This window comes from Triturus cristatus, chromosome 4_1, assembly GCF_964204655.1.
Source record: "Triturus cristatus chromosome 4_1, aTriCri1.1, whole genome shotgun sequence".
NCBI lineage: Eukaryota > Metazoa > Chordata > Amphibia > Caudata > Salamandridae > Triturus > Triturus cristatus.
Genome location: NC_140585.1, coordinates 417,152,823 through 417,167,103, shown reverse-complemented (window position 1 = coordinate 417,167,103; position 14,281 = coordinate 417,152,823). Strand labels below are relative to the sequence as shown.

Genomic DNA, 14,281 nt, shown 5'->3' with positions numbered 1-14,281 from the left:
TGTTCTAGGACACTAGACGGTGCTGGCTGATTATGTTCAGGGTGATCGTACCACTGTTTAGTCACAACATGCACGCAGCCGCAAATACCAGAATGTCGTGGGCTTTAATATCACAGCGCAGCATATTGTTAGGGCATTCGATAGAAGAGCTGTTGCAGAGAACACTGAGCTGATCCTGTGATGTGATACACTTGAGCTGATCTATACGGTATGGGGTCCCATATGCAAGCCTATGAGACCTTCTAATAGTCTAATAATATATTATTAGTTGCTAGAGAAAGGAGGGTGGGTGTTTTCCACTGTCATTAGTAATATGATCGCTCCTTTCATTTTCTATGGAATTGTAACAATGCTAATGGTAATGATCTTAACCATTTGTCTGCTTATGTTAGCCAAAGTACTGTATAACAGGACTCGAGGTTTATGAATAAATTCTTTAAACTTTACTGTGTCTTAGTTATTCTGTTGTGGACTAATATATATGTGCAAATGGGTATTTCGGGTTCCCACCATTCCTGAGAATAACTAAGTCGCATGTTCTGGGTTGTCTATACATTGGGACCGCCGAGCTAAATCTCGGATAACGAATGTGACACTAAGCTAGTCGGATAGGGGGTTCTTAGTTCTGAGGGGAGTTTCTGGTACACCACAATTCTCTAAGGTTCTGGTTTCCTGCGCATAGTTCTGTGAATACGCAGAATCCCTACAACACCATATCCCAACTCTTCTCAACTACACTCTCACACCTTACTATACCATTCTTAACAGAAGTTATTCTAATAATCAGAGCCACAACCCATCCAGAATACCATCTGACCCATCCACTCATCAGAACCCAATTTGTATTGGTTCTACCTCACCTAAAATAACTTACTGCCAATCCACCATCTCTCTCCAACTATCACCCAGTATGTCAACTCATTTTTTCCTCAAAACAGTGGACAACAAGTCATCAACTGTTTCCCTCTCTACCTTTACTCAAACAATCTGGTCTTCAATCATTTCACACTCAATCATTCCTGAGTCTAGTTAACCCCTGTGGTTCAGGTTTCTGCGACCTTCACACTCAATCAGCAGTTTCATAATATTCAACTACATCATCACTGCTCCCCAAAAACAACTTTCTTCCATCCTCATACTTGTAGACCTGTCTGCCATCTTTGACACTGTTGCTCATCCTATCCTACTCTCTTACCTAGACTCACTAAGCATCGCAGGCTTACAAAAAACTGGCTTTCGCATATCTCTCCGGCCACTCTTTCTCAGTCGCTTAGGACTTCAAGACATCAACACTAACTCCACTTTCAGTGGGGATAACACCACCCTGTACGCAGCCCTCTCAGTTTCTTGCTTTGCTACACCTCCCACTGTGATACTATCTCTGCATATAGGATCACTTGACAGTCAACACAGACAAATCACTCATCAAATCATTAGTATTCAGTAAACTGAACTATTGCAATAGTCTACAAGTGGACCTCCTAACTTACTCTTTTACACTGGTAGACAAGGTCTTAAACTTTGTTACCTGAACTTTGTACAGTTTACGCAGACACACCTCCACATCAGCATACCTCCACCAAACAGACCGGCTAACCACCAAGGATAAGGTGATATTAAATATACTAACAAATGTATTCAAAGTGTAAATGGTCTGGTTTCTAACAATCTGTCAAGCATCTTATCAAGCTACAAACTGACCCAGACCTTAAGGTCCAGCAATCATAATATCCCAGTCACACCCATACCACCTCATGTTGCCTCTCAGTTCATTTTGCCTGCTCGGCACCCAACACTCAAAATATGCCCCACCAGACATAGGATGTCTACTGCAACTCTATAAATGAGAGTGATTATTATCCCATTATGCTGTAATTATGAACAGGCCATGTCTTTGCTACGGTGAACAGAGAAATGACTTGCCTTCGATATGTCTGTGTTGGCCAAGCACTCTCATACCATTGGCACAACTGAACCACATGTCTACTGTTACTTCCCAAACAATTGTAACAACCTCACACCCAATAATCTTTGTAATGTTATCATTACCATGTTCAACATTGAAATGTTATTTGTCACTAAATAAATGAATAAATAAAACAAATAAACCATGGAAGAATTGTACTATTTTATTGAATATATCCTCTTCATTTGAAATATTTACTTATTGATGCACTGACATACTGATAACATTTATTTTAAATATGTGATACATGCTAATATTTGATTGGGTTTGGGACGTAAATATTTTTATTTAATTTGGCATATATACTCTCATTTTTTTCCTTTTAGTTTTCCTCTCCTCCCAATTTAGAGAGAACTCTCACAAAGGGAACATCACCCAAACATGAAGATGCATGACGAATGAATAAATCAGATATCGTGAGTAGAGTTTGAGACGTAATAGACAGATCACTGCCTTAAAGTTAGGAAACACCAGGGATATGGAGATTAAAGTTAATAAAATATTGATAAGGATAGTAAACTGAGCCAAAGGTGTGGAATGTTTCCCTTTCCATTCCTTTGCCTGGAATGTCCAGTGCCTCAGCCCCAATACTTATTGAACTTTTTATACTCAACAATATCCTACACCTGGATTTATAATCGCGGTTACCTTCAAATCTCTACATATTACTGGGCCTGCAAAGCAGGAGGTCTATTTAGTTGCCCTCTTTTTGCTGTTAATTCAAGTAATACATTACATCAAATGTTGCGCAACTTTCACTTCTTGTTAATTTACCTGAAAACAAAACAACTTGAACTTTACTTTTAAAGATAGAATGAACAACTTTCTATTAAAAAGGTGTAACAAGGAGACATGACCAGGAATAGAACAGAAGTGGAACATTGAAATTGATGCATACCAATTCAATCTGGCATGGATTAAAAATATCTGAAACACGTTAGATTTTAAGGAATATATTTCAGACATCTGAGGAGTCTATTTCGGTGATTGGAAGTATGGTATTGTAGAGCTTCACACATAACTACTGCTTAATAGGAGGTGTGGTTGCAGGTGGCGGGAGCGGCACTTAAGGATGAAAGAAGAGAAAGGCATAAGAAGGCGAAAAAAGGAGAGGAAAAAGACAAGAGTGACAAATGAAGGGAGGAAGCAGGGAGGAATAAAAGACTGAAAGTCTGAAATTAAGAAAGAGGAAGTGCAGGATGGTGGAAGAAAGGGGCCTGAAATGGAAGCAATACTAGGCGCCTTGGTATTTGTAAACCCTGGCATTCGGCATAGCTAGCAGCAGGTTCCTAGGTAAAACTTTGGGCCCCCGAACTTATTTAAGCACTACACTTAACCCAGAGACATCAGTGAGTGCATTGGAATTGGAACTGCCCCTGTGCCACAACAGCGGGTATATTACTGAGAATCTTGGAGAGGACAAAGCGATGGAGAAGAGGTGGGGCATTGCGTCCATCACTGCCTTAACACCCACAGTGTGGCACTAGAGTGAGCGAGCCATGGAGAGAGGGCCGGGCCCAGAGCCTGTCCTGGAATAAACAGTCATTAGCACTCTCCACAACATAAACAACGACTTCTGAAGCCGCTTCCCATGTCCTGGGGAGGTTGAATGAATATTGTTTTTAGGGGGTCCCAGGTCCCCTCGTGCTCACTCTTATACGGGTTCTTCAACTGGTGATTGGATGAAGAAAGTCGATACTGACATCATGACTTCAGGTTTCGTGCAAATAGTAAGACTGAAAATATTTCAACCACATTGTGTAAACAAGAGTATACGCGCAGATAGGGTAACGTTACCATGACATCATCATTTGCGCGAGGCCCTCCTAATGTAATGTACACTTCTGTTATTCTGCCATATTATCGCTAGTCCATGCCTGCCCACCTACTCACTTTTTGTCAATTAGAAGGCGCTCCCAAAAATGTAATATTCTTCTCACTTGTCCCTGTCACGGTGTCCTCGCATAGGGCACTGTTTTTCGTTATATGTCTGCAGAGGAGACATTTCTAAAGGCCTTAGCAAACTGCCCCCACCCACTTCTACGTGACCCACTCAGGTTCGCTTCCGGTTCCTTAAAGTGATGCACAAGCAGGAATGCAGTGCCTGGGTGCCCCCAGCGAACAATTGCCATTCTGTTCGCAGCATCACTTTAAGCAAAGGGGACAGCGGTATCAGGGGGCCTCAGGGGGCTGATCAAGCCACAATTGATCACCTACTTTAGAGGTGAGTATCTCGTCCTGGAAATTAAGAAAATTAAGAAGCGGTCCAGAAGGCGGCTCGATTAGGAGGAGGGGTTAGATTTTTCTTCCACAAAGAGTTCTCCTTTTAAACCTTTTCCATGGGGAGCATCATATGAGGACTCTCCCAAAATGTTTTAACAAAGTTTTAATGAAAATCCTCTTCTAACTGCCTGTAGAAATGAGTAGCACCACGTCCTAAAAAAATCAGTAAAGCAGCCCATTCTATGCAACAGTAAATGATTTACTGTTCAAACATGTAAGAAATGGCTAACAGTAAAATCACTATCACAAACCACAACAGTAAAATCACTATCACAAACCACAACAGTAAAATCACCATCACAAATCACAATGTTGGTAGGATTACAACTGAAACTCTACAGTGGTTGGCAATATACAACAAATACATTTGCATGTTCTATATAATTCCTTCTTTCTATTCTGGGTAAAATCAATACCTTGCGAGGGGACGAATTATGCAGGTCGAGCCCTACCTGTTGTAGTTGGTACGCCGACACTCTCGGGGGATTGATTGCTGGGTGGTGAAGGTGCAGAGAAGACCTCAACGGAAGTGGCAGACTTTGCTGGAGAGAACGTCACAGGTGACGGCGTAGGAGGCGTCGGCTCCGTCACTGCTATGTCTTCTCTTATGTCTACTGTGGCTATGGAAGCAGGACAGAAGGAATTTTAGCGGCTTAGAAAATGTATGTATAAAAAGAGATTATCAGTGGCAGAAAAATCTGTGCATTCAATCAGAACACTGGATCCTAGTTTTAAATTCAGGCCAAATCGTGGGGCAAGTGGGGTATAGTAATAATGCAATCTTACTCTGTCTACTCTGAATGCTGTGACCATACTGAAAGTTCCATCTCATTTTCTAACACGTTAATGGACAGAGAAGGAAAGTACTAATGTTAGCAAGTACTATTCCCTTAAACTGTGGAACTCTTTGTCCGTTCAGCTCAGAGCTCAATTCAACCTAACACAATTTAGAAAACAGCCTAAAACCTGGCTTTTTTCAGGCTATCTTTTTCATTAGGTTTCCCAGTTAGTTTATGTCAGATGCTAGCGCCAAGACACCTTCAGGCATATGCATAACAAATCTTTTACTTACTTACTTATTTGTTTTATGGAATATATGGCTACATTCTTTTTTTTAATTCTACATTTTAGCAAGAGCAAATCTTATTCTCAAGATAGGCTTCCTCACAACTAAACACCAGATGCTCTGAGCGATCATGGGGAACTCCACCAATCCAGTCATCCCTTTGCTCCACTTGTATCAAAGCTACACACATAGCTCATAGATCTTCACAATAAAAGTAAATGACATCTGCAAAGACATTGTAGCCCCACTGTAACTTATACGTCTCTTGTTCGTTCCACACCATCAATCCTCCAAACAGTCTCCTCCCCAGTTTTCATCTTTGGCAATCACAAGAAAGCAAGCAAAAGGCCACTTTAACCAACTCCTTCCCACTCAGGTCCACCCAAATGATGCTCCATGGTTTTTGTTGAGTTGACCCTTCACCTAACATGTGGCCAACATCATATTATTTCAGTTACATCAGGAACCATATAAAAATATTTTAAATACTCAATTCTACTGAAAGATATTAACTAAAACCAACCACACTGGTGAACTATCAGATTATCATTAGCCAACCAGGCTGTAAAACCTCCTGCAATATGTGGTGATGGTGCCATAACTTTAGTTGTGCATGGGTACCCACCAGACACTTAACATTCAACAATCAGGCTTCAACCCAAAGACAGCACTAACATCACTCACGTAACAGTCACATATGACACTCTAGTACAATCTCAGAACTCAGAAGTTCCTGAATATGTGGGTGGCAATGGACTGTCTTGCCCAAAACACTAATTATCAGAATCAAAAGCTAAAAGCATCTCAGGGCCTGTAATGGAATGGTTTAATATCTCAACCTTAAAGAATTGGGAGTAAAGCTGAAAACCTTTACTTTAGATCTAGTCGCCATACCTGCAAAACCGGACAAAACTCCTCCCTTTGCTCCCTTTCATCAATGCTCTACCACATATACATGTTGCTCCTAACAGTCCTAATAGACGCAACCTCTCATTTCATTCTATGAATGTACCTCAAGGTCAGCAGACTCCAGGAATTCTTTGCTCTTCTGAAGACACTGGCAGGAGGGTTCTACATCACGTTTCAGTGCCCAGTCCTGTCTCTGCCAGAAGTTTAGCCGATACAAGTCTTTTCAGATACGCCACCCTAAAAGGAGCCATGCCACTGGCATCCAATCACGTCACTATAGGACACAAATGCTTCCTCTGGTAGACCCACCTCACCCTCAAAAGCAAATGACCAGACTTTCATCGCACTTCAGGCTGGCCTTAATAACCTGCCCTCTCTGCCAATATCAGCAACACTGCCCAAAGGCAGGCAATGCTAAACCCAGGCTGTGACGCAAAAATCTTCCTAGTGATGATTTACTTTACAGTGCCCTACAAATCAAAAATAGTTCATGTAAAATAATGAAAGCATGCAAACAGCAATTCCTTCCAAAGATAAACGTGTTGGCTGGGCTGCGTACACTGCTTTTGATGAAAGCATTAATTGAATAAAAAAAATTTAATCTATTAAGAAACACAAGACTCCCAAGTGATTCTTTTTTTAATGGACTGATGATAATTAAGGAATGAACAGTATTATTCTTTGAATTTTGGAAAGACAAATCAAGGATGGACTTTTACACGCTCCTTTTCTTCTAAAATTGGATGTTTCATGAACGTGGCCCTGGGGCGGTGTGACCATTTAAAGTTGAGCGTGAAAGTATGCTAATGGAATTGTCCTGATATTACACCATTGCGCCCTTGTTCTTTGCCCACACCGCCAGTTGCATAATTTTGACTGTGGTAAGTACCATCACCCCATGAAGATGTAAATACCTCTTATTTCAATAAGGCATATAACACTCAGAATTGTTTTGAACACACTAATTTCCACATGTTTTGTGGTATTTTTAGGGGCAGTTTCCCTGATAAATTTCAGCAAGAGAAAACTGAAAGAGTCTCAAAATTATTATACAACTCGTAATTACATTCCTTGTGCAAACTTCTGTTTGCACAGGGATCAGAATTTAGCCCTTGCATTGAGGACCGTAATTCCAAATACGTTAATTTTAAGAAGTATTCATCCTCAAAAGTTACCTTTTCTTAGTACTTGGATTTGAATTCAATCAGGCTTACAAAATCACTTTAGTCTTTGGAAGGAATTGCTGTTTGCATGCTTTCATTATTTTACATGAACTATTTTTTGATTTGTAGGGCACTGTAAAGTAAATCACCGCTAGGAAGATTTTTGCGTCACAGCCTGGGTTTAGCATTGCCTGTCTTTGGGCACGCCCCTTTACTTCTAAAATTGGATAATTACCACAGGTACTAAAGACCTAACACTACTGCAACCAACTTGTAAAGAAGGCCAGAAGCCGGGATGTAGCTTCAGGAGGTGTGTTTAGGATGTCCACCACCCAAATAAATGCATTCTTGGCTTGGTAGTTGGGTCTGGTGGCCTGAGTGGGATCTGCTATCTCTTTGTAGGTTTTTCTCGTTCAGAGCCAAGAATGAAAGGCAAAACAGTAACCTTTGATGTCAACAGGACAGGGAGAGAAAGAGAGATACCCATCTAGTGACGGAATTTCAAAATGTGAAACCAGATAACCTGCAAACAATACTGACGTCCCTGCTTGTCCAAATTGTGTGATCCTAAGTAAATATTTTATTTCACAGTCTTCTTTTGCTTTATTATCACATATAAGAGCACTTTTAAATACTTGAGTTTAGGGTGTGCCCTATACAAGCACCTCTTGTGTGATTGAATAGACTATATTTGCTATTCCATCTGTAATACGAAAATAGGCCACGTTTAGGGTTTGCATGACTACTGACTTGCCTCTCAGTTCACTAAATGGCATAGTCGGTGGAGCCTGGGGGCTGAGCCATGAATGTTTCTAAAAAGGTACACTTTTAATAAATGTCTTTCTATGCAATTATATGATCAGACGTACCATGGTGAAACACTTCTTCATGTTAAATATCTCTTTAATGACATTTGAAAATATTGTATCATATTTTTACATTATGTTTGTTGCACGGTATACATGTGAACCCACACATCTTCATGGCCTGGCCCATGCACTGACTCTCAGAGCATAGCTAGACCATTTGCTTGGGTCTGGCGTGCCTTATTAATCTGCCTGCTCATCCTCTTCTATCTGACTCAGGCTTAGTACATGCGGCAGTCAGTCACTTTATAAAATTATTTGTAAAAGGGAAGGACTAGAAGCATGGAGTCCTGCTCACCTGTACCGATTGGAGAACTTTACCATCAAGGTTTCTTGTTGCAGAGACAAGGAATAGAGTGTGTAGTGAAAATGCATTTGAACTAAGTGATCCCAGGGCACAGACTCCAGTCTCTACCAGACCCAGGTGGGACAGGCAGTAGTGTAGCTTCAGCTCCGGTGATTGGGATGCGACACTCTCAAATGCATTCTTGGTTTGGTGGTTTAGTCTTGGGGCCCTGCGACGGGTCTACTATGTCAGTGCAATGAGAACAACGAGAAAAAGAGGTCTTAACTCATTCATTTTTTAATGGGTTTTTAAATATATATAGTGACCAGTTAACCAAAAAAGTAGTAAATCTGCACCCGTGGAAGTGCGCCTTTAATCACTGCTTAATTTGAGCCGGTGGTGGCCGGTGGAGGGGCAGCAAGTATTTTTGGTGACCAGCACTTATTTTTCTATATAAGGTATGTACCGAGTGCCAGTGAGGGAGAAACACTCAGGGAAGGTTGAGGAAGCAAAAGAGGGCAAAACCATCACAAACAGAAAGCAGAAACCTGCAAGAGCGAGAAGAAAGGGCCATGTAGTGTCTGGAAGTGGACTAACGTCTACCGGCCTTAGTATTCAGTGCGCCAATGCTTAATTGCACTGACCTCCAGCTTCTGAGAAGAGCTTCGGGCACAGCAGTCTCTTTAACAAACTAAGCACTGCCTTTAATAGGTGCAAATATTCTACTTTTTGAAATTCACAAAACATTGTCAGTAGTCATTTTGGAAATCTGTGCCAGTTTTACCATCCCAAGCATACTACTGGCACTCAGACATCCAAAAGAGGATGGAATGAATGGTTGCAAACAGTGGCAATCGCTCAGGGGAGCATTCCAACCCTTTATTTTTGGCGCACTGCACCACTATAGACAGAGGCCCACTAAATGTAAATCAGTATGGACCTTGTCCCTCCTGGAAAAAAAGCATCCCGAAGTTTGGTCATCTCATTCCTCCACTTTTTTTGTTAAGAATTTTGAGATTCATCCTCCCATCCCCCAAATCTAAGCCACATACATGGCCTGAGGGCTTGAATAAAGGCGGCTCACTGAAACAGCTGTCAGTGCAGTGATAGGAATTATAAGAGGTGCACGGTCATAGACTACACTCTTCGTTGAATTTTGACAGGTCAACTCTGCAAAGGGTAAAATGTCCGACTTTCACCAGGACATGAAGGTTTTGGTGCACTAAGCACCAAAATCCACACGTTATTCTCCCAAAAAGTAAGAAAAGGTGATAATTATTGCATCCGCTAAATTCTGAACCCCTCTGTGTCAGATAATTATCGCTTCCGAGAGGGGCTCTCGAAATTTAAACCTGAGTCTTAAGTTTAAGGTTAGCCCTAGTAAGGTATCTAAAACAGGATTAAATAAGGCTGGTATTTACAATATACATAACAATTTGCTTCAGTAAAAAATATACATGGTAGTATAAAGAGAAAGGATGCATGAACTTAGGTGACAGTGCAATTTACCGTTCACAAGCAATATTGTTCTGTACAGTCCTAATATATAACTGCATGACTTAAAATTATGTTTTTTCCCCTTTGTCATTTGGTTGATAGGGATGGACTGGCCTACAGAGGAATCAGGTAGTGCCTGATGGGCTGCTTTGACAGGTCAGTGTGTGAGTTGTTTTTTTGGCTGTTTCTGTGCCGATTTTAAAGTCTGCTGGCCCGGTTTTTGCTGTTGATTTCCCTGATAAAAAACAAACATTGCCTGCAGCAAGCTCAAATCCATGCAGCCTCCCTTTATCTTTAAAAATATGTATTTACAAGTTCAAAACTGCCCCTATTTGCACATATGTGCCAAGTTGTTAGCTACTAATTGAAAAATGGGGAGACTTTTATTTTGGTGCTCGGGTCTATTCTCAGTCCGACCCTGCTGGTTACTACCCTTAATACTAATTTATAAACCTTAAGCTAAGCTGGTCGATGTATATCAGCACTCATACACATACATCCTGAACATGAGGGGTCCTCTAATTTCCAGCAATGACATCTTGCATTGATATGTTATGCTTTTTATGGCACTCTATTGCTATAATCTTATGTTTTTAACTGTACGTTGCTGCATACGCGTCAGACACTGTTTTAGTAATGGAGAGTCAGTGACTTGTTTCATTTGCTCCCTTCTATGTGGAGTTCAATTATGGAATAATTTATTCCATCCTGTGTATGGAGAAGCCTTTCAAGTCAGCAACGAAATTAGCATATCCATGGGATGAAATCGTCCACTAGTCCACACTGCTTTTGTTATATGTTCATTTCAGTAAAACAGACACAACTCACCGGAGACAAAGGGCCAGATTTGCTGGATTGTCATGCAACACAGCACAGCAGCAAAGTTTGCTGTGTTGCACAAGCGGGAAAGCACAGCACAGTGCCATATTCACAAAGCTTGGCCTGCTGCTGGTGTCATCCCCTGTGCTTGCACACAAACAGGCTGCCTTGTGTGATGCACAGCCTCGCACCAAGGTGCCGAGTGTGCACTCTCTAACATAGGATTAGTATTACATGTGCTTCCAGTAAAAATTTCTATGTCTAGACAAATTTCAGAAGGATCCCGCACATTGGAAGTGTGCTGTACACTTCAACACACAAACAAAGCACGTTTTGTCCGCAATAAACACATTTTCCCTCCAAGGAGACTGTTTTTGACACTATGCCTAATCTGGCTACCTTAGTATATTGGGCTTTGCCTTCGAAACCTATGGGTATTTGTGCCGATCTGGCCTAGTAACACCCAAGTAACGCAACCTTGACGTAACGTGACACTAAGAACAAGCATTGGCATAGCCAGTAGGTCTCGCCTTTGGGACCTTATAAGTGTTTAGCCATGCACCACTTGATGTTGTTGCACCAAGGATATTGTGCTGGATAACTAAACACTTTATAAGGTCCCAAAGGCGAGACCTATTGGCTATGCGAATGCTTGTTTATTTTGCAGGACATTAGCGTTTCAATAAAAAGTGGTGGCCATAAACAATTTGGATAGTGGACCAATATAATTTTAAGGGTTAGGTGCACAGTGAGTAGTTAACTGGGACTCGAACCGACTAGACGCAAGCAGATGTGATGAAGTCGGGAAAAGGACAAAAAGCAGTTTCAGAGAAGTCAGGGCACAAAATCTAGATGGAATAGGCTTCATTAAATAATGGATGGAAATTAGTAAGGGGAGGTGGTAGAAGACAAGGCATTTGTAAAAGTAGGAGTGTGGTGAGAGTAGTTGACTTGATGCTGGATTGCAGGGTCAGCTGTGGCTTTCTTGAAGCAAAGCAGGCCAGTGGCAGTTCTGAAACACGGAGGGGAAGTATCAGAGCAGAGCGAGTAGTGGCAGGATGCAGGCAGAACAGGACGTAAGATAAAATGGTGGGAAATTAAAATACAACATGAACTGCCCCACTCATCACCAGAGATATGGATCCAGGAGTGCTATTCCAGGATTCTCACTTAAAGGTATTTTGAACGCAGTGTATCACACTCCGTGTCAGAACAGCCAGTTTCTGAGCAATAGTCTGTCACAAGCAACACGTGGTCTGAACTCGACAATTCCCATACCTTAGATTCTAGGACAAGCGAAATGTAAAGTTGCACCCATTGCCATTCTAGACTGGTGGAGGCAGTCAGGTCGTCATAAGTAGATACCTCCCGGTAGGGGCAGTGTCTGCCATCAGCCTGTTGTTTAAGTAGTCTGTAGGGTCCACTACCGAGGGAGTGGGCGGTCACCGAGTAATAACGAACAGAGTGCTCCTGCCTGGCACTGGTCTGATATGAAATAACAGCACGTGTAAGTCAAATAGGGTCTGTGACTAAGAAAATAGAGTGCCAAAGTGAGAGCAAACACGAGCCTCATACAGGGTTTGCCACAGAGAACTGACAGTCACAGCAAGACAGCAGGAGCCAGCCTCATACAGGGCCTGTGAGAGAGAACAGACAGCAGACACCATACAGAGTAGAAGGCACCTAGAGAGGGGGAGAGCAGACATCAAGCCCTTTCAAGGTCTATGACAGGAGTCAGGCACTTGCCTGCAGACAGAGTCTGCAACAGAGCAAGTTCCAGGCCTTTACAAGGTCTGAAGCAGGAATCAGACATCGGCCTCCTACGGGGTCTGCAACAGAAAAGAGACTCATAAAAGGGTCTGAGAAGAGAAACCTGCTAGAACGAGCAAGCAGATACCAGCCCTTTACAGGGTCTGCAACAGGGAACAGGCACCAACCTCATAGAGGGCTGCAGCTGGGAACAGGCAGGATTAGTGAGAGAGCAGGCGGCACGCTAATGAAGATTTGATGCAGAGTCTGGAACAAGGAACTGGCAGCCAGGACAGGCACCAACCCGAAGCAGGGGTGTGTGGCAGCAGTCATTTATATGTCGATCAAAGCGAGCTGCTGTGTGCTCCTAAACAAGAAACTCATGACACAATTATATTTAATAGGGAACATGTGAATATTGTTGGGAAAGTGACGTTCGCCAAAGCATGTTACAAAACCAAGAAATACGCTTTACTTAGACAAAATCACTAAACGTTTTTAAAATTATTTAAATGACCGCTAAGATACCTCAGTTAATTAAGGCATGCTGCTGAGATCAAAGAGCAACATGCAGCCCAATAGTTTAACTCGAGTTGAGCTTTCTCTGCCTTTCATCTTTTTGGGGCAGATACATTTAGAACTGCCAAATTGGATGCCAAATAAAACGTATTTTTTCTTTATTTGTTTTTGCAGAGCTAACCTGACGCGCGTGAACCGAGACGTCAACACCACCTAAATTTAGAAAAAAACCATGATTAAAAACCTATTGCTCTTAACATATGATTTTTGCATCCGACATTGCATTTTTGCATCCGGCCAGCTGTTTTCCATGGTACATAGATGCTATATACATTCGAAGGAGAAGCTGTACAAACTTCATTAGGGGCGCGCGCAAGCACACAACCGCAGGCTGCATGTGTAACTATCATGCAACTCTCCTTCTCGCCCCCGATCACATCTCTAAGTTTTAGCGCAAAATTAACGCCCAAGTCATCTAAATGCATTTCATGTTCATGTGGCGTGAAACGTCTGTTTTAAAGTATTCACTGTTATGCTAAACATCGGCACGTAATGCAACAACACAACGACTATAATTATGCAGTTTTTTTAATCTCATCATGGGGTTTGCTGCTGTAGCTCAGCCTCAATACCCATTCTAATTTCCTGTGGAGGAAATTAATATGGTTATTTTCGCTTATGTTTGTCACGATACACAGGATATGCTAACAGTGCTGCCTGCCTCCAGAAAACAATGCAAGTGTGCACTGTATAGCATGCTTAGTTTTCATGAATAGTTTAGAGCTGTGTACATAATTCACATACTCTGACTTGGCACAGCTGCCTACTCATAGACGCAAGCAGTGACCCACTTAGCTGAACGTTAAAAAAAAAACACAAAAAAAAAACACAAATAAGAGTTGCAAAGCTGATCCATTCCTAGGATTCGTCCTCCGAACATCATGTATTGTGCAGCGTATAAGAAGTGTGATGAGACACACAGAAATAAAGGGAAGACTCTCAGATTCTTTGCTGTTGCAAAAATGCTAGTTATAATTAAACATACTCACAAAATAAGCACAAAAGAAGCAAAAACAACAGGGCATCTCAAACCTCATTAATCGATTTGTAGCACAGAGTGAACATTACATTGGAAATCATGATGCAAAGATCTCCATG

General features: G+C 41.7%; 1 protein-coding gene across 1 annotated transcript in view; it reads right to left on the bottom strand.

Annotated features, from left to right (window-relative positions):
- The window catches only part of RFX4 (regulatory factor X4), a 320,232-nt gene that overhangs the window by 67,717 nt on the left and 238,234 nt on the right, over positions 1-14,281 (bottom strand). Inside the window, exon 15 of the mRNA XM_085652535.1 lies at positions 4,702-4,869. Coding sequence (XP_085508661.1) covers positions 4,702-4,869 — 168 coding nt within the window. The remainder of the gene's footprint in view (positions 1-4,701; positions 4,870-14,281) is intronic.